This window comes from Orcinus orca, chromosome 21 (genome assembly GCF_937001465.1).
Source record: "Orcinus orca chromosome 21, mOrcOrc1.1, whole genome shotgun sequence".
NCBI classification, from domain to species: Eukaryota; Metazoa; Chordata; class Mammalia; order Artiodactyla; family Delphinidae; genus Orcinus; species Orcinus orca.
The window spans coordinates 29,326,126-29,346,548 of NC_064579.1; the positions used below are offsets into that span (position 1 = coordinate 29,326,126).

The 20,423-nt window shown below is 38.8% G+C and overlaps 1 protein-coding gene across 8 annotated transcripts in view; it reads right to left on the minus strand.

Annotated features, from left to right (window-relative positions):
* GPM6A (glycoprotein M6A) overlaps positions 1 to 20,423 on the minus strand; it is a 287,922-nt gene that overhangs the window by 21,268 nt on the left and 246,231 nt on the right. For all 8 annotated transcript variants that reach the window (XM_049704160.1, XM_033407804.2, XM_049704162.1 and 5 more), the window contains exons 2-3: positions 14,530 to 14,722; positions 5,006 to 5,162 (exon numbers count right to left, since the gene is read on the minus strand). In XM_049704160.1, the coding sequence (XP_049560117.1) occupies positions 5,006 to 5,162; positions 14,530 to 14,570 (198 nt within the window). In that variant the 5' untranslated portion in view covers positions 14,571 to 14,722. The remainder of the gene's footprint in view (positions 1 to 5,005; positions 5,163 to 14,529; positions 14,723 to 20,423) is intronic.

Below are 20,423 nucleotides of genomic sequence, written 5' to 3' on the forward strand. Positions count from 1 at the left end.
GCTTTAAAAGGAACTGCATTTGTGCACTGTGCACGACTGCATTTTTTGAGTAGAATCATTTACTGGTAACCATTTTACATTTTATACAGCACAGAAAAACGGATATAAAAATAAGCTTCTTTCAGTACTAATTCTGGAAGCTTATCGTACAATAATATGGTTGTTCCAAAAAAATTTATTCCACCTGCTAATATTACTCAGAATTCCAAATAGAAATTCATTAATATATTCAGCTTCAAAAAGACATTGTTTTAAACATCTTTATTGGAGTATAATTGCTTTACAATGGTGTGTTGGTTTCTGCTGTATAACAAAGTGAATCAGCTATATGTATACATATATCCCCATATCCCCTCCCTCTTGCGTGTCCCTCCCACCCTCCCTATCCCACCCCTCTAGGTGGTCACAAAGCACCGAACTGATCTCCCCTTGCGATGCAGCTGCTTCTCACTAGCTATCTATTTTACATTTGGTAGTGTATATATGTCCATGACACTCTCTCACTTCATCTAAGCTTACCTTTCCCCCTTCCTGTGTCCTCAAGTCCATCCCCTACGCCTGCATCTTTATTCCTGTGCTGTCCCTAGGTTCTTCTGACCATTTTTTTTTTTTTTTTTAGATTCCATATATATGTGTTAGCATACGGTATTTGTTTTTCTCTTTCTGACTTACTTTCACTCTGTATGACAGTCTCTAGGTCCATCCACCTCACTACAAATAACCCAATTTCGTTTCTTTTTATGGCTGAGTAATATTCCATTGTATATATGTGCCACATCTTCTTTATCCATTCATCTGTCGATGGACACCTAGGTTGCTTCCATGTCCTGGTTATTGTAAATAGAGCTGCAATGAACATTGTGGTACATGACTCTTTTTGAATTATGGTTTTCTCTAGGGTACGTGCCCAGTAGTGGGATTGCTGGGTCATATGGTAGTTCTATTTTTAGTTTTTTAAGGAACCTCCATACTGTTCTCCATAGTGGCTGTATCAATTTACATTCCCACCAACAGTGCAAGAGTGTTCCCTTTTCTCCACACCCTCTCCAGCATTTATTGTTTCTAGATTTTTTGATGATGGCCATTCTGACCGGTGTGAGGTGATACCTCATTGTAGTTTTTTTTTTTTTTTTTTTTTTTTGCGGTACGCGGGCCTCTCACTGTTGCGGCCTCTCCCGTTGCGGAGCACAGGCTCCGGACACACAGGCTCAGCGGCCATGGCTCATGGGCCCAGCCGCTCCGCAGCACGTGGGATCCTCCCGGACCGGGGCACGAACCCGTGTCCCCTGCATCGGCAGGAGGACTCTCAACCACTGCACCACCAGGAAGCCCCTCACTGTAGTTTTGATTTGCATTTCTCTAATGATTAATGATGTTGAGCATCCTTTCATGTGTTTGTTGGCAGTCTGTATATCTTCTTTGGAGAAATGTCTATTTAGGTTTTCTGCCCATTTTTGGATTGGGGTGTTTGTTTTTTTTGATACTGAGCTGCATGAGCTGCTTGTATATTTTGGAGATGAATCCTTTGTCAGTTGCTTCACTTGCAAATATTCTCTCCCGTTCTGAGGGTTGTCTTTTCATCTTGTTTATGGTTTCCTTTGCTGTGCAAAAGCTTTGAAGTTTCATTAGGTCCCATTTGTTTATTTTTGTTTTTATTTCCATTTCTCTAGGAGGTGGGTCAAAAAGGATCTTGCTGTGATTATGTCACAGAGTGTGCTGCCTATATTTTCGTCTAAGAGTTTTATAGTATCTGGCCTTACATTTAGGTCTTTAATCCATTTTGAGTTTATTTTTGTGTACAGTGTTAGGGAGTGTTCTAACTTCATTCTTTTACATGTAGCTGTCCAGTTTTCCCAGCACCACTTATTGAAGGTCTGTCTTTTCTCCATCGTATATTCTTGCTTCCTTTATCAAAGGTGACCATCTGAGCTTTCTAAAAAAGGACATTTTTAAAGCTAAGGAACTCATGGAACAAAAAGTAGACTGTAAGATACAATTTACCTACAAATTGGAAAAAGAAAAAAGGCAGCAGAATGGAAATAGGGAAGCAAGGAAGACTAAGTAGCAGGAGAGAATGACCGATAAAACATTTTTTTTAACATTTTTATTGGAGTATAATTGCTTTACAATGGTGTGTTACTTTCTGCTTTATAACAAAGTGAATCCGCTATACGTAAACATATATCCTCATATGTCCTCCCCCTTGCATCTCCCTCCTACCCTCCCTATCCCACCCCGCTAGGTGGTCACAAAGCACCGAGCTGATCTCCCTGTGCTATGCGGCTGCTTCCCACTAGCTATCTATTTTACGTTTGGTAGTGTATATATGTCCATGCCACTCTCTCACTTCGTCCCAGCTTACCCTTCCCCCTCCCCGTGTCCTCAAGTCCATTCTCTACGTCTGCGTCTTTATTCCTGTCCTGCCCCTAGGTTCTTCAGAACCATTTTTTGTTTTTTTTAGATTCCATATATATGTGTTAGCATACGGTATTTGTCTTTCTCTTTCTGACTTACTTCACTCCGTATAACAGTCTCTAGTCCATCCACCCCACCTCAAATAACTCAATTTCGTTTCTTTTTATGGCTGAGTAACATTCCATTGTATATATATGCCACATCTTCTTTATCCATTCATCTGTTGATGGACACTTAGGTTGCTTCCATGTCCTGGCTACTGTAAATAGAGCTGCAATGAACATTGTGGTACATGACTCTTTTTGAATTATGGTTTTCTCAGGGTATATGCCCAGTAGTGGGATTGCTGGGTCATATGGTAGTTCTATTTTTAGTTTTTTAAGGAACCTCCATGGTGTTCTCCATAGTGGCTTTTATCAATTTACATTCCCACCAACAGTGCAAGAGGGTTCCCTTTTCTCTGCACCCTCTCCAGCATTTATTGTTTGTAGATTTTTTGATGATTGCCATTCTGACTGGTGTGAGGTGATACCTCAATGCAGTTTTGATTTGCATTTCTCTAATGATTAATGATGTTGAGCATTCTTTCCTGTGTTTGTTGGCAATCTCCGATAAAACATTATTATTATTTTTTCCTCTGGTTCCATGGAGCCCTAAATCCTGCATGAGACGGTTGCAGGGCTGTGCACTGTGCAGGGCACTTCCAGGCAGTGCAGCCAGTCCCCTTTTTGCAGGGGCTGGTCCCCTTCATGGAGGCCATGTTGGGACAGCCTGCGCCTGACTCAAAGGCCTCGCCCGTGCGCTGCATTGCTGCTTTTGTAAGACACACAAGAGTGCAGCTCTGCTTCTCCCTCAATTGTGCTCATTCCTGGGTGCGGAGGGGTGCTAAAGGCGTGGGCGGGGTGTTTTAGGGGGCTGACTCCCTGCTGCCTCGCCTCTGGAGGGACCCACGCAGCTGCTGCCACCCTTCTGGGCTGTTGGGTGGGACTGGTGACACAATTGTAACTATTATAGAAAAAAATGTGGCTCATTTTTGCTTTAAAAATTCTTATTAGAGATGGCTTTGAAGTGTCAATGGCAAGCGGATAATTAGTAACGGCACATAGCTAGGTGTTTTCTTCCATGACTTTTTGCTTCTGCATACAATCTTCTGCAGAAATTTCACAATCTCAATGAAACGACCTAATCTACTGCACTCTTCCTGGCGAAAGGTCACTCCCAATGGTAAAATAGACCCCTTTTCTCTATGATTTCACTCGTGTTTTAGAATTATGGACTCTTGGAGCTAGAATGAGCTTTAGAGATGATCTAATGTCTTTGTGATGTAAGAGAGTGAACTGGGATCCGGAGAAGTTAAGTGACTTGCTAAGACATACGAGTGGTGTTATAATGATACTGTCCTAATTATAAGAAAAAGCCCATCATTAACTGAATTCACCATAGTCTACTGGCAGAGTATAAGTGAATCTAAAATCAAACGTGCCTTCTTAATAGAGAAATCCCTTAGGTATCACTGAAAATTAGCCCACTGAATATTCATATTTTACTTATTAAATTAATTCAAGATCTTTAACTAAACTTCCTTTGGGTCTGTAATTTGATATTACTGATCCTAAACAATTAGATTATACAACAAACATTGTTCCCCAAAAGAGTCTTACAAGAAATTATTGCAGCAACAACTAAAAATACCCACAACACAGGCTAACTATTTTATAAGATTATTATCATTATTGACACTGAGAGAATATTAGAACTTGTTACAAGCTGGTGGAAAAAATGGTTGGTGGTTAACAGGTATTTTTGAACTTTTCTGTAAGACTGAAATAAATTGCACCATTCCTTATTAGAGGTATCTTACTTAATAGGAAATATATGCTGTAATTAAGTAGATATTCTCATATAACATTGGGAAATAATAAAAATACATTGGTCAACGATGGAAGCTCCAAAGTTCATTTTATGAAAATTATTCTGCATAAAAACGTGAATGTATTTTTAACATATTACTCTTAATTTTCATCAGTCTTGTGCTTTAATAGATATACATGCATTTTCTGCGTTGCATTAGCTCTAGACCATAAGTTTGAGTTACCGTTAAATATCATATCAATAACGATTTAAAATCTAAATTAGTATAATAGAGTAATTCTTACCTTATGTCAATATTAAACAGAAATTGCATAATATAGTTCCCACCCAAGTTTACAGTAAAATACATGTAACATGTATTTAAGGAAGAGAGACCTGCACTGTTATAAGTTGCAGATGGATTTTTCTGTTATCTTAAATATTGTATGGGAAGCCCAGAGCCATTTGGGAAACATAGATCATAAATCAATCAACAGTTTGCTGCCTCTAGAAGCAAGATGAGTTGTGTTGCACATGATTTGAGAATCTGAACCTGAATTTTCACATGGAATCGTTATTTTGAAAATACTATTAAGATTTAAAATAGCCACCAGAGCAGGGAATGTTACTGTGTTAAAAAAAAAAAACAAACCCTCCAGTTATTGGCAGATGAACACAAACACCTGTGTGCTCCTGAGATAAGCCCACATTAACTCCTGAGGAAAGACAGGTAACGTACCCACGCACTCACGCATCTGCCACACGTGGTGATTTTGAAATCCCCATAGAGATCCTTGATGGCCCCAGTCGTGAAGAAACCTTCCACCATCAGCAGAATGCCGTACACAAAGAATGCAGCTGCAATGCCATAGATCACATACTTGAAGATGTCAATCCTGGGAAGAAAAGATGAAGTGGTTTAGTTTAATAACTCTTCATGGCTGATCTGCAGCAAGTGACGTCCACGTGCTCAGGGTTCCTTTGGAAGGAAACCTATGGAGTTTTTATGTTCCTAATGGAGGCTGGATTTTAAAACACTTTTGCTTTATATGTCTAACGTGTGTACACTTTGTTCTGCCACTTCTAGTATCTGTTGACAAGGGTTTTTCATGCCTGTAAGTTTCTTCCTCTTCCCCTGCACCATCCCCCATTCCCTGAATAAGAAATGCTCAAAGGGTACCTGAACGAAACTGTAAAACACCCCTGAAAGACACATTGATTTTTTTTTTGTAGTGACATGCTTTTGCTTCTTTCTTATTTTCGTTTGTGTATCTTCTACAGGTATTTTCGTTGTGGTTTTTACCATGGGGCTTACATGAAACATAGTTAACCATCTATTTTAAACTGATAAATTCAATCATATACGCGTACTTGAAACTTTGGCTTCTCTCCTACACACACTTTGTTATTGATATCACGAATCACATCATGTTATATTATGAACCCATTAACATATTTTATAGATTTTTCTTATACTTTTGTCTTTTAACTTCTATGCGAGAACTCAAAGAGATTTATGCGCCACTATTACAGTATTAACAGTATTCTGTATTTGTATATATATTTACCTTTACCAGTGAGCGTTATACTTTCACAGACTTTTGTGTTGCTATTCAAAATCCTTTCATTTCAACTTGAAAGACTCCCTTTGGCATTTCTTGTAAGGCAAGTCTAGTGGTGATAAATTCCGTCTGCTTAGTTTTATCTGGAAAATTCTTCATTTCACCTTCATATCTGAAGGATAGTTTTGGCAGATACAGTATTTATTCTTGGTTGAAATTTCCTTCTTTCAGCAATTTGACTATATCATCCTACTCCCTTTGGCCCGCAAGGTTTCTGCCAAAAAATCCGTTGAGGGTTTTATGGAGTTTCTCTTGTAGGGGACAAGTTCTCTTGCTGCTTTCAAAATTCTTTCACATTTGACAATTTGATTATCATATGCCTTGGTGTGGATTTGTTTCAATTTATATGAGTTAGAGCCTACAGAGGTTCTTAAATCTAGACATTCATTTCCTTACCCAGACTGGGGAAGTTTTCTGTTGTTATTACTTTAAATAAGTTTTTTGCCCTTTCTCTCTTCTTCTGTGAGACTCCCATAATGTATACATTGGTCCACCTGACAGTGTCCCAAAGTCCGTTTGGCTTGCTTCACTCGTTTGCATTCTTTTTTCGTGTGGTTCCTCTGAATGGGTAATTTCAAATGACCTGGCTTTGAACTTGCTGATTTTTTCTTCTGCTTTATCAACCTGATTTTGAACCCCTTTAGTGAATTTTTCAGTTCATTTATTCAATCTCCCAATTTTTAAAAATATTTTCTACCTTTTTGTTGATATTCTCATTTTGTTCATGCATTGTTTTCTTGAGCTCATAGAGCATCGTTATGACAATTTTTAAAATTCTCTGTCGGGTAATTCATACAGCTCTATTTCCTTACAACTGGGTTCTGGAGATTAATTTTGTTCCTTTGTTCTGGTCGTGTTTCCCTGTTTCTTCATGTGTCTTATAACTTAGTGTCGGGGTCCATGCATTTGAAAAAGCAGCTACCTCTGCCAGTCTTTAAGGAACTGGCTTTGTACAGAAGAAGACCCTCCCTAATCAACCTGCCTAGACATCATGCGGGCCCCTAAAAACTTTTGGAGGGAATGTGACTTCTGAAGGCCTTTGAGTGCAATTTTCTCAACTAGAGAGGCTCACTGGTATCTTTTTCAGGATCTCATAATCTTGCTTCTTTTGTGCCTGCGACACTACAAGTTCTGGTTCTACAGTAGCAAGCTGCCCTGATCTCTCTTGTTCTCAGTGGCCAACCAGCATGCAAAGTACGCCAGGCCCCCATCAGTGCCCTGAGTTAGACACCTGCTCTGTCAGCGCTCTGAGTGAGGCCAAACAGAAACCTGTTCCTTGGGCAGCCCTCAGGAAAGCCAGAACGTTGGATGAATGCTCCAATCTTCTCTTTCCCCACAAAGGAGAAGTCACGATCCACGGCATTCTCACCTGGCCCTGGTTTGGGGTTAGGGACTGAGGCAGGTAAAGTGAAATTGGCCATCTTACCCAATTCAACATGACTGTTCTCGCTTTGTGTTTGTCTGGGGGTACTGCAACTTCTTAATAAAAGGAATGAAAGTATTTCGGTCTGTATATCACTGATAAGTCGGTGTTTCTCTGTGGGAACATGCATTGGGACTTCCTATCACCACCTTGATGACATTACTCCTTCCAAATTCATGTTTAATTCAATTAAAGTTCATGTGTACATCATCCGGTTATTTACACTAAAGTATAACTGCAAATTATTGATGGCAATTACACAGCAATCACAAACCCTTTGCTTTTATCTTTCTGAAATTGAGCTCAAACACTGTGTAAGAATACCTGGTAGTAAGTACTGGCGTAAAGCGGTGTAGCAGTTGATTCATTTCCTATGGTCTCTCTAAGAGATTACCACAAACTTGGTGGCTTGACACACGTTTCTTTCCTTACAGTTCTGGAGGTCAGAAGTCTGAGATCACTGTCACTGGGCTGAAATCGAGGGCTGGCAGAGCCTCACTTCTTCCAGAGACTCTAGGGCACAGCGTCCTTACACTTTTCAGCTTCTAGAGCTGCAGCTGCATCCTTGCCTAGTGAAGCCAGTAAATAGCGCCTTGTTTCTGCAGTTACAATGCCTTCTTCTCTGGACAAATATTTCTCTACTGCCTTCTTATGAGGATTACTTGTGCTTAGATTTAGGGCCCAGCTGGATAATCCAGGAGGATCACCGCACTTCAAGATCCTTAGTCACAACTTCAAAATCTCTTGCATATAAAGTAAATCTCAGATTCCAGGGACTAGGTTCTGGATATCTTTGGGGGTCATTATTTCAGCCTGCCACAAGCTATACTTTCTGGAAGCTGAATGTTAATTTCTTGACATTCAAAAACTCTTACATAAAGGTTTTCTGCCAACAATCTGAGGATGGACATTTTCTAATGTTACATGCCAAAATGGATTTCAAAATTAAATCATCAAAATATTTAAATTATAATATAATTTAAATTGTCATGATCTTATTGGCTTGAATCCCTCTGTTTTATCACAAAAAGTACTCTTTCTTGTCAACATGCAATATATGAATTTAACAAAGAATTTCAAATATGATATTGGGAAAATTAAACTCTTATTCTCTATAAAGATGAGTTTCCTGTCAATGATACGTCAACAAAATGCAGTAATAAAAACCCTCTGGTAATGAAGTCACTGATTATGTGTCCACTGTAGGATCAAACAGCAGAGAATCAGAAGAAGCCTTACCTTCACTGTACTACTTTTGCTTTGCAAAGTAAGAATCCATATTACCTTACTTCTAAAGGAAAAAATGAAAGCACTTAACCTCCTTTCTAAATGCAAACTTTCAAATTTGACAATGTTTCTGTAAACCACTGTTTTACTGATTTTAAAAGCAATCTATATTCATTGCAGAGAAAAATGAAAATAAAACCGGAAAAACAGACACTTCACGGTTTCTTCTCCCAATTTTTTTATATGAATTACAATTAACTACATGATACTATTACACAGTTGTATCAGGATATTTTTTTGGCACAGTCTATTATTTGAAGGTTTGACATGTTTTACCACTTCTCTACTTTTGCTCAGTGGTAGGAACAATAATGCCACTCCCAAAGATGTCTGCCTGTAACCTCCGGAACCTATGACTATGCTATCTTGTTGAATGGGACTTGGCAAATGTGATTGAATTAATGATTTTGATATTCAGAGATTATCCTGTGTTATATAATCACAGGGTCCTAATAATTAGTGAAAGAGAGGTGTGGGAAAGTCAGGGTCAGATTCAGAGAGAAGTCTGAAGATGCTCCACTGCTGGTTTTGAAGAAGAAAGGGGCCCACGAGCCAAGGAGTGCAGGTGGCTCCTGGAAGCTGCAACAAGTAAAACTACGGATTCTCCCCTAGAGCCTCCAGATGGAGTGCAGTCCTGCCAACACCTTGATCTGACCCCATTTCAATAAGCCCAGTAAGACCCATTTCAGACCTCTGACCTCCAGAACTGTAAAAACTTAATAAATGTGTTTTTCTCATGCACTAAGTCTGTTGTAATTTGTTACAGCAGTAATAGGAAGCTACGCATCATTATTACAAACATCACTTAGGATAAATCTTTGGGCGGTGTAGGTTGTTTCCCTGGCATAAACTCCTAGAAATTTTTAAGGCATGTATTGTGAAAATGGTGTCCAGAAAGTTTGTGCCAAAACAAAGATGCACTGATAATGAGGAAGAGGGCTTATCGTCTGTTTCCCAATACTGAGTGTTACCATTCAATTCTTCTAATAAATAGTTAAAAAGCAATGGTATTATCATTTTAATTAATTTTCTTGGTTTAGCAGTGTGGATGAACATATGTTTACAAGCTATTAATCATCTGTATTCTCTAAGAAATATGTCTTTATATTTTGCCAATTTTTTTACTAGAATATGTATCTTTTTGTTGAATTTATTGTTTATTACAATTAGGAAATCTTGTTATATAAGTGGTAAATATATTGTTCAGTTTTTGCACACCTTTTAATTTTTTATAATACTTTAATGAGTAAAATTCAATTTACATTATGTCAAATCTATATATTTTTTCCCTTGTGATTTCTTATATTGCTTATATACTTCTTGCCCCATAATAAGTAAAATCTTAAATCTGTATTTTCTTCTAGCTTTCACAAATTAGTTTACTCTTAAATTTTAACTTTAAATCCACCTGAAAAAATTTTGGTAAAAACTGGAGTAGGAACATACTTTTATATGTACTTATAAGTACATATAAGTACTTTACAAGTACTTATATGTATGTCTGTGCCAATGCCATGTAGTATTCATTACTGTAGCTCCTCAACTGTCTCTGCTTCATTAACCTGATGCATCCTAGAAATCAGCTCAAGTACTAACTACCACTACCTGATTCATATCTGCTGAGTCTAACGTGGATGGTACTTTGCTGACATATCTTTCCTATGTCAGTACAAGAGGAAAAATAATTTGTCTTGTTTTACTTTTTATCCCTAAAGATTAGCACAGTGATTGGCACATAGTATAACCCTGTATTTTTTGCTGAGTAAATGAATTCATTAAAAAACAAACCAGACAAAAGATTGACCTGAAAAAAATCTGAATATTTGAAAACAAGAACACTGTAGAAATGTTCTGTATTCTGAGACAAAAACTCTTTCCCTACAAACTGAAATCCCTTCACCCAAATCTCTCTCTTTGAACCACAAAGAACAAAGCAAATTTCCTTTTCCTTGATAGCCCTTCAAATATTCATAGAATGAAATCATCATGTTCTTATTTGTAAATATTTTTTCTAGAGTTGCCGTATTCCTAGGTTTTAGAAAAGAGAACAGAAATTAGGTCTTTGAATTCTAATCCAGTCTGACACTACAGGTGCTCACCTATTCTAGTCAGAGTAAGTCAGTAAGAGTGTTATGGTAAGTAGGGTGTGTCCAGGGACAAACAGACTTTAGGAAGCATGACACTGGGCATTAAAATTGTGATACAGGGCTTCCCTGGTGGCGCAGTGGTTGAGAGTCCGCCTGCCGATGCAGGGGACGCGGGTTCGTGCCCCGGTCCAGGAAGATCCCACGTGCCGCGGAGCGGCCAGGCCCGTGAGCCATGGCCGCTGAGCCTGCGCGTCCGGAGCCTGTGCTCCGCAACGGGAGAGGCCACAACAGTGAGAGGCCCGCGTACCGCAAAAAAAAAAAAAAAAATAATAGTAAAATAAAATATAGATCACATGAGAACAGAGATTATTTGCAAACTTATTTATGAGAAGTAAGTTTTACATGCTGGAAAGATGATGAATGAAATGGAGTAGGCATATTCCAGTGTGTTTGCCCTTCCTATGTCCCCCTGTAGACTTGGATATTGACCACGTGGAGACAGGTGTGTGTATATATTTACGAGGAGAGATGCGGTGGAGAGACAGAGAGAGAAGCTGAGACAAAGAAGGGAGTCCTGAGGACCTTGGGTGGAAGACGGGGGCTTAGGCAATTCGTTTTATCTCTTCGTTCACACACCCAGAGAACAGGTTTCTTTTCCTTTATAAGTATATGAGGTAGGAGCGCTTAATTTGGTTGAATCAAGCCTGAGAACTATGGAGACAAGACATAGACCCTGTAAATTACTAAAGTTGGCCAACAAGTCCTTTCTTCAGAATCATTCTCTTACACATTCTTCTCCAAACTTACCTTAGCTTATTTTCAAGGAAGCTGTATTGCCTGCAATCGCGTCTCTCACTCACTTCTGCGTCCCAAGTCCTGATTTTACTTCCCCTTTGCCCCTCACCGTATGGAGTCCGCTAACAGCCCTGTAAGGCAGCCCCCATAGAGTAAACGCTACCTTCCTCTCAACTGCTACGTGACTGGAAGGTACCGCTTGGTACTAATCAGACCCGGTAGTTATCTGTACACACCTTCCCTCTGTGTTTTGCCGACAGGGAGTCTTAAGTCATTTGGTAGCTCCACGGGGTCTAGGATAAGGAATTTTAGTTATTTGAAATATGAAAAGAGAGATAATTTGAGCACTTGCTTTCATTCCAATGAAAATGGTATGCTTCCCATGCCAAAGATGCATTGCTGATTTCACATTTAACTCCCAATATAAGAGACCAAAAGTTCCAAATTAAGTATATGATCTCTGATTTCTCTGCTGAACTCCCACATTCACTACCCTTCAGAGCTGTAGTCGAGGTCTGTGATCTATTAAGGCAGGTTGTCTAAATGTTAAATAAACATCCTGACAATTGGTTTCTGATCGATTTATACAATCACCCCATGCCAGTTACTAGGCTTATGATTTCTTATAAACTTCTATAACTAAAGGTAGCAATTTGGATGTAGCCTAAATATAGAGAATCTGTAGATTTTAAGGACATCTGTGGTAGCTTAAAATAATGCACAGTGAAAACGTATTTTGTCCAGTGTAGGCTGAGATAAAACTGAAAAGAAAATGTCAGTATTAGCACATTAAAGTATATTCATGCAGTCATTGTCTACAGGCTCTCTGCAAACTAACCTGCAATAATCCAAAGCATTTTCAGATAGTTTAATTATATTCCAAATGATGACTATCACTCATAAACTCTCAAGGATCAATTCATGCTAGAAACTGATTCAATGGAAACTGGTGAACAGTCTACTATGGGTTTAAAAAAATTTCATTTAATGAATAACGCTAAATTTTTGGAACTAATTTGTAAAATAAAGTTACATAGGGAAATATAAGTGATATCATTCCCTCATCTCTTTTTTTCCCATGATTTTGCAAATTTGCTATTAATTCTTCATTTCCATTTATCAGTGACATTGATGAAATAAACTGATGCTTCCAAGTTAGGGACTATGTTTAAATAATTTAACTTCTTATCTGAGTGGCTAATCAACGTCCACCTCCTCTTAATCACTGTGTGTGTGTGTGATACACTTGGTTTGCTATATTTCTTTGTTTGTTTGTTTGTTTTTTGCGGTATGCGGGCCCCTCACTGTTGTGGCCTCTCCCGTTGCGGAGCACAGACTCCGGACCCGCAGGCTCAGCAGCCATGGCTCACGGGCCCAGCCGCTCCGCGGCATGTGGGATCTTCCTGGACCGGGGCACGAACCCGTGCCCCCTGGATCGGCAGGCGGACTCTCAGCCACTGCCACCAGGGAAGCCCTATATTTCTTATTTTACAACCAATATCGCTCAAATTTTAAGTGCCAACATATTTTAGATAAACATAAAATTTTTCAACTTCCTTTTTCCTAAAAATTTTGCTATCTCTATGTCCATGGGGATGTGCCCTCCAGCCCCCAAGGAGGGAATTCTTGCTCTATTACTTGATAGAAACGTGCATCTCTTTTCACTTCTCATTTTCATGGAACTCAGCAACATTAATGAATAAAATAACAAATACAGTTTATGAGCAATACTGTGTTCAAGACGATCTGACTGCAGCTGATGGATTATTTAAAAAATTTAGAAATATGATGTATCTTCTGATACTGGAGTTGGAGAAAAGCTATCTTCCATCTAGAATGGTGTCCAGGGTGACCAAGGGTTGTCTTACATTAGGGTCTTAGCTTATAGTTTACCCTGTCAGAAGGAATTGAATAAGAAGTGTGATTAACCTCTTTTCGTGGAAGTGGTAAGAGCAAAAAAGCACCGCCATCCTAACCAGCCATACGACCGTTCCGGTTTGTAACTCTAGAAGCATCTTATGCCAGAAAGAAGTATGTATAAATTAAGAAGTGTTGAATTTATTGAGAATAACAAAATAAAGCAACGTGAAAAACATTATAATCACATAGTATCCAGAAGCATGAAATAGATTTAAGAAGTTGTACGGGCAACACACAATACAATAGAAAGTTTACTATCAGCTGAGATTATAAAATAAAGTGAGTAAATAATTTATTTTCTTTTTGTGGGCAAGAAATCACTGAATAAATGACTTGAATTTGGAATTTATTTGGAAAAAAAATTCCTCTGTAATTCAATCTTAAAATTTTGCTCTCTGGAAACTTAGGCAATATGGGACTGAAACTTGAACACTAAACTCTTTTCTACTTTCAGACTATGTTTGAATTATGTTTTTTTAAAAAACTATTAACATCACCATAGTTTAGTGATCCCAGGAGTTTACATTTATGGGTAAAATGTATACTTTAAGCATAATTGGTGCTTGTAAAAAGGTGCTCAATATTTCTTATGTTTATCATTTTACAGAAGTCGATAAGACCCTTTCAAAATGTTCACTTAGGTAGTCACATCATTTCTAGGAGGCAGGAAATAATGATGATATCACACCCATGGTTGAGTTAAAATTTTTTAAAAGTTGGGAGTAGCCACAGAGTTTGGGTGATTTTCCTAGAATAAGCAGCAGAGTATACACTTATACCTGGCTCTGATTCTATATTCTGTTCTATTCTGCTAGAACAGCCTCTGCTCAAATTAGAAGAGCGAGAGAAATGCAAGTACTCCACTTAATGGTAACTGAATGTTGGATAAAACTTTACAGGCAAATTAAAACACAAATTAAGTCCAGATTAAGTTGGCCTCTGATCTTCTGCTGTGTACCTTCCTGTTTTCATGGTAAGGGTCAGTGTCCTTTTGACTCACGTATATACCCTAAGAGTACTTTTTCTTCTATATAACACTGCCTCGCTTAACTCTAGATCCCTATTTATTCAACACACAGCAATGTGCACATACATTCTCAAAATAACAAGCGATACCAGAATGACCTACATGGTAAAGACGTCCAGCGTATCTCCCGCAGTTCTGGCCATCTCAAAGTAGGTTTGCAGGATGTTAACAGTTCCAGAAAGAGCTTCATGACCACAGCCGCAGAATAGGGCAACTCCAGCGTAGAGCAGGATGGTGGCAATCAGAGAGGCATAAGGAATGCCTCCCAGGCATTTAATACAGCACTCAAAACACCCTGCAAAAGTCCAACAGGAAGAAAGTTAGAAATTCATATTTTTATTAATCTTACTGAACTTTTTTCCAAACTTAAGCATTATGGAAAACATATTTGCATTTATAGATGACATCAGGTCAACCAAGTCCTAGAGTGTCCTGGAAGGTATAAAAATCAAGTTTCTTAATGATAATCCCACGCTCCACAGACAGGAGAATGATTACTTCTGCTGAGGGCTTCCTCTTCTACCCCCAAACCAGAGAAGTCCTTCCTTCCCAACTCAGTAAGATACTGTCAGAGTAGAAAAGAGAGACCTGGAAAGGGTTAGAATCTTGACTCCACCACTGTGTGTTTTGGGGCAAGTTTATTCTTTTGAATTCATCATTTGAAGGTGACAGTAAAGAAGGCTACAGTAAAGCTTTCCCTCAAATGTTCTTGTGAGCATTAAATGAGTTAATACAGAAAACAGTGCATGATTAGATAAAGAAGATGTGGTACATACATGCAATGGAATATTACTCAGCCATAAAAAATAATGTCATTTGCAGTGACATGGATGGACCTAGACATCGTCATACTGAGCGAAGGAAGTCAGACAGAGAAAGACAAATATCATATGATATTGCTTATTTGTGGAATCTTAAAAAATGGTAAAAATAAACCTATTTACTAAGAAATAGAGTCACAGATGTGGAAAACAAACTTATGGTTACCAAGGGGGAAAGGGTGGTGGAAGGGATAAATTGGGAGATTGGGATTGACATATACACTTTACTATATATAAAATAGATAACTAATAAGAACCTGCTATATAGCACAGGGAACTCTATTCAATACTCTGTAGTGACCTATATGGGAATAGAATCTAAAAAAGACTGGATATATGTATATGTATAACCGACTCACTTTGCTGTACACCCAAAACTAACACAACATTGTAAACCAACTATACTCCAATAAAAATTAATAAAAAAATAAAATAGTGCATGACACAGAGTCACTACTCAGTAAATGTTACATCTACCATCATTGGATGTAATTTTAACTATTATTAATATTAAGTATTACTGTGTTGTAATATGGTTTCCAAAAATTGGCCACAGTAATTACTTTTGCTTTTTGAAGTTTCATCATTTTAGTCCTTCATTTTCAAAAGATGGCTTTAAACTAGTCTGAAACATCAGATAACCTTGGTTGTTAATATTCAAAATAAGGATCCGAATTTTCTAGTCAGTCAGCTGTTAGGTATCTTCTTCTAAGGGATTAACTAGAAATGTTTGAGTATATATGTTTTGCAATAAGAAATACGAGATACTATTTGCCAGACACTGGTGAGAAAGGAACGTTTAGATTAGAGGCTGACAACTAAGAGGAACGCCTATGTGGTCTGTTTTACTTCTGTCCACCTCTGTCCTTCACTGCTTCCCCACACATATCCTATTCCAAAGATTTCCTCCTACTTCTCTCCTTTTGCAAATTTTTGATCAAACTTTCTTTTATAATGCTGAAACTTTTCAAGCTCTCTCCGTGTGATTGACTTTTTCTTTCTTCAGAAACAAATAACAAATGATATTGGAAAATGGATTGTTAGGTATTGTACTTAATTAAGTCATGGAAAGATCTGTGTTTCCCTGAAAAAAATACGGCTATTGTTTATTTCTTTCGCAGCTTCTTATCAGTTATCTGTTTTATACATATTAGTGTCTACATGTCAATCCCAATCTCCCAGTTCATCCCACCACCCCCACCCCCACCCCCGCCACTTTCCCCCCTTGGTGTCCATACTTTTGTTCTCTACATCTATGCCTCTATTTCTGCCTTGCCAACCAGTTCGTCTGTACCATTTTTCTAGATTCCACATATAAGCATTAATATATGATATTTATTTTTCTCTTTCTGACTTACCTCACTCTGTATGACAGTCTCTAGTGTGTTTTATCAATAATGCATATATGTTTATAGCAATATCTGAAACATGCAGTGACTGCAAAGTTCCTGTGTGAATAACTTTACATTCGGAAGATGGGCTAGTCTGCTATTGTAATATTGATCATTTAACTAACTTTCTTAAAAGAATCATGGATCATCTCGTCTGTCCCAGGAGAGGTTAAAAAGAAGTCTGAACACCTCCCCACTTCCGTAGCTCTTGCTTGCATAGGAAGAATCATTTCCTGAACTCTCTGCCCCCGACACACATAACACACACACACAATGTGGGGAAGTAGAAAAGGTTAGAACAGCTTGACACTTCACGTGATAGGAAGAAATCTCACTGGCAGATGGGTGAGACACTGTGTGTAGTATCTGAATGTCACTGAACACAGTTTCGAGTGGAGATTAACAGGGTAGCAGAAAAATCTTTGGACTAGTCTCTGTCTTACCATGCTGTAAAATTTTCATCTTACTGATCATTTAAAAATAAAGAGAAAAACTAAAATTGGTACCAACCCAAAGAAGAGTTACTCCTAACTTTGGCAAGTGCCCCAAACAGCCCCATGATCTCAAATCCCAGTCCTTTGTGATTTCCTCCCTGTTTTTCAAGAATCTAAGAGTGAGGACTTTCTACTGCAGACACTGAGGTGTCAAAACCAGATGAAAGTATCCAACAAAACCCTTAAGAGTAGGAGTCAAATATACAGGGGAAGAGTCCAAACACCAAATTCGTAGATAGGAATTACCTTTGCTGATCCTACACTTAAAGCTTTTAACAGACTAAAGATAAAATCAGAACGAGAATGGCTCAGGAGCAAATGAAGTGGTAAGCCCACTGATGGTCACCAAACTGCTATCGAGGATTTCTGACTAATTTTGTTACTAACTCAGAGTCACTTTCCGCTTATTCCATGTTTTCTCTACTGTGGTTTAGCTGGACCGATACTAGCCTCCATGCAAGCAAGCTTAGTTACTTAGACTATATATGTGCGGTGGGAGGGGACACTATATATTCGTGTTGTATTCTATAGCATTAAGTATAGCTTTAACTGAATACTGCTTTTTAAATTTAGAAAAACATGACATAAACTTCAATACTGAGAAAACCCAAATTGACAAGCCTGAGTTAATAGGCATTTCTAAATGAGTTTAAGATCTCCAAATTATGATGACCTTTTTTTATATATAAATTAATTTATTTTATTTATTTTTGGCTGCGTTGGGTCTTCGTTGCTGCACGCGCACTTTCTCTAGTTGCGGCGAGCAGGGGCTGCTCTTTGTTGCGGTGCGTGGGCTTCTCATTGCCGTGGCTTCTCTTGTTGCAGAGCACGGGCTCTAGGCGTGTGGGTTTCAGTAGTTGTGGCTCGCGGGCTCTAGAGCTCAGGCTCAGTAGTTGTGGCACACGGGCTTAGTTGCTCCGCGGCATGTGGGAATCTTCCCGGACCAGGGCTCGAACCCGTGTCCCCTACATCGGCAGGCGGATTCTCAACCACCAAGCCACCAGGGAAGCCCCAAGATCTCCAAATTAAATAGAAATGTTTCTTTTACTTTCTATTTAAATGCTGTCCCTTAAATCCCTCAGGATTATATTACCCCTACGGATAAGCACAAATTCCTCTAAGGCTCCATTACTACCGGGTCAGGCTAGAATCTTTCCATTTCAGTCCTGATCCTCTGCAAAACTTTTACTCAAAGTAAGAAACGTCAAGCACCTCATCAGGCACATTTTGCACCAGAATGGGCTGGATCCTAACTGCCCTCACTCTTCCGCGGTCCCGAGTTGCTGTTGGATTTTAAAGAAGGCTCTCAGAACTCCCATCGGGGGAAGCAGCGCACCATTTCACAGTACTCCCTCCAGCTGCCAGAATCCCACGTAGCTGCTGGCAGGGGAGCTTCTTTCCGCCCACAGTGAGGACCAGCCTTGGCAGAGCTGCAGAGTTACCATAGCAACCGAGCTCCGGGGTCCAGGATATGCTCTCAACAATGATCTTTTAAGGCTGAGGACTCTGCTGCCACCCATCACCATGTTTTTACTGCACCTCAAATGAGAAACCGCTCCATTAAATGAATATCAGTGAAAGTATAATAAGTGGAATGCTGGCACTGGAGAAAATACCTTGCTTGAGAAAACTCTCTATTAAAAACAATACAATTACTTTGCACAGGAAACATTTTCAATATTAGATATGATGATTGATTCTCAAATAGAGCTGGTGGTTGAAATACTGAACCCAGAATTTACATGCCATAGACCTACCTGTATACACAAAGAATCATTTCTCAAATCCAGTTCCCGTATTTTCTCACAGTGACTTAATACTATGCTTTTACTTTCACGTAAAAAAAAGAAATTACGAGACTTTCTTTTCAACACACTCTGCAACATGTCTGAAAATTTCAAAGAAAATAAAAGCTCTTGAGATAGTCTACATTTTTTTAAAATGAGATATGTGCTTAATTTGCTTTCATTTAAACGTTGTGAAATAAACACAAGCCTTGTTCACTCCACAAAGTGCACCAAAATAAATAAAGGAAAAAGACCTTAAATAACAAGAAAGAGAGCCTGAGAGACAGAGAACTGAGAAGAGAGGCCAACACAATGGCAGATCCTGGAAGAGAGACTGACAAGAGACTGACAATGTCTTCACTGATAAATTTTTCCCAACATCGTTTACCAATGAGTTGATTCTTTCTCTTCCAACCTACCCTATCACCTCTGTCATTATCAAGTATGCACAGAGGTCTGAGTCCGTTTGCGGGCTCTCTATTCTGTTGCGTTGGTCTATTGTCTATTGGTCTATCCCCAGGCCTTGGAATCTGTCTTGGTTTGTGGTGGAGAAAATTCCCCAAACTTGGTCATCTTCTCATGTGTATCATGCTATTCGCGGATGGCTCTATTGCATTAACATATACATTTTAGAAACGGTTTGTCTAATTCCACAATTTATTGGGGTGCTGGTTTTTTTTTTTTTTTTTTTGCGGTACGCGGGCCTCTCACTGTTGTGGCCTCTCCCGTTGCGGAGCACAGGCTCCGGACGCGCAGGCTCAGCGGCCACGGCTCACGGGCGCAGCCGCTCCGCGGCATGTGGGATCTTCCCGGACCGGGGCACGAACCCGCGTCCCCTGCATCGGCAGGCGGACTCTCAACCACTGCGCCACCAGGGAAGCCCCTGATTGGTATTTTTATATTGATTTTGCATCTAGAAATTTTGCAAAATTCTTTTTATGATCCTATGAATTATTTTGATTCTGGGAATTAGTTTAAGTTTGTGTTGATAATCATCCCATCTGTGAAAATTTTTGAGCTTTGTCTCTTACTGTTCATTATTTATACGTTTTTACTGACCTTTCTCTTCACTTCACTCTGTTCCTTTACCATTATGTGTGATGTTCGCTATTGGTTTCTTGGTTATAGAAGGTCTCTTCAATTTTGAATTCCATAACAGGCTTTTCCCCATCTGCTGAAATAATTTTATGTTTTTTCTTTTTACCTGCCATTTCAATGTTTTTTTCAATTTTCAACTAAATGTATTCCTGAGAAAATTCCAACTGAGTCATACTGTATTTTTTAATACATTGTTGAATTTGTCATGCTAACATTTTGCTCAATGCTTTTGTATGTATCGATTCATTCCACAAATAGTTATCAGGGCCTCACCAGGTGCCAGGAACTTCACTAATTGCTGGAACTGTGGAATTAATAAAAAAAAACTGCTGCTCTCATTCTAGAGGTGGGAAACAGACAATAAACAAGATGCAGAAGTAATATATGTGAGAATGTGAAAAGTGC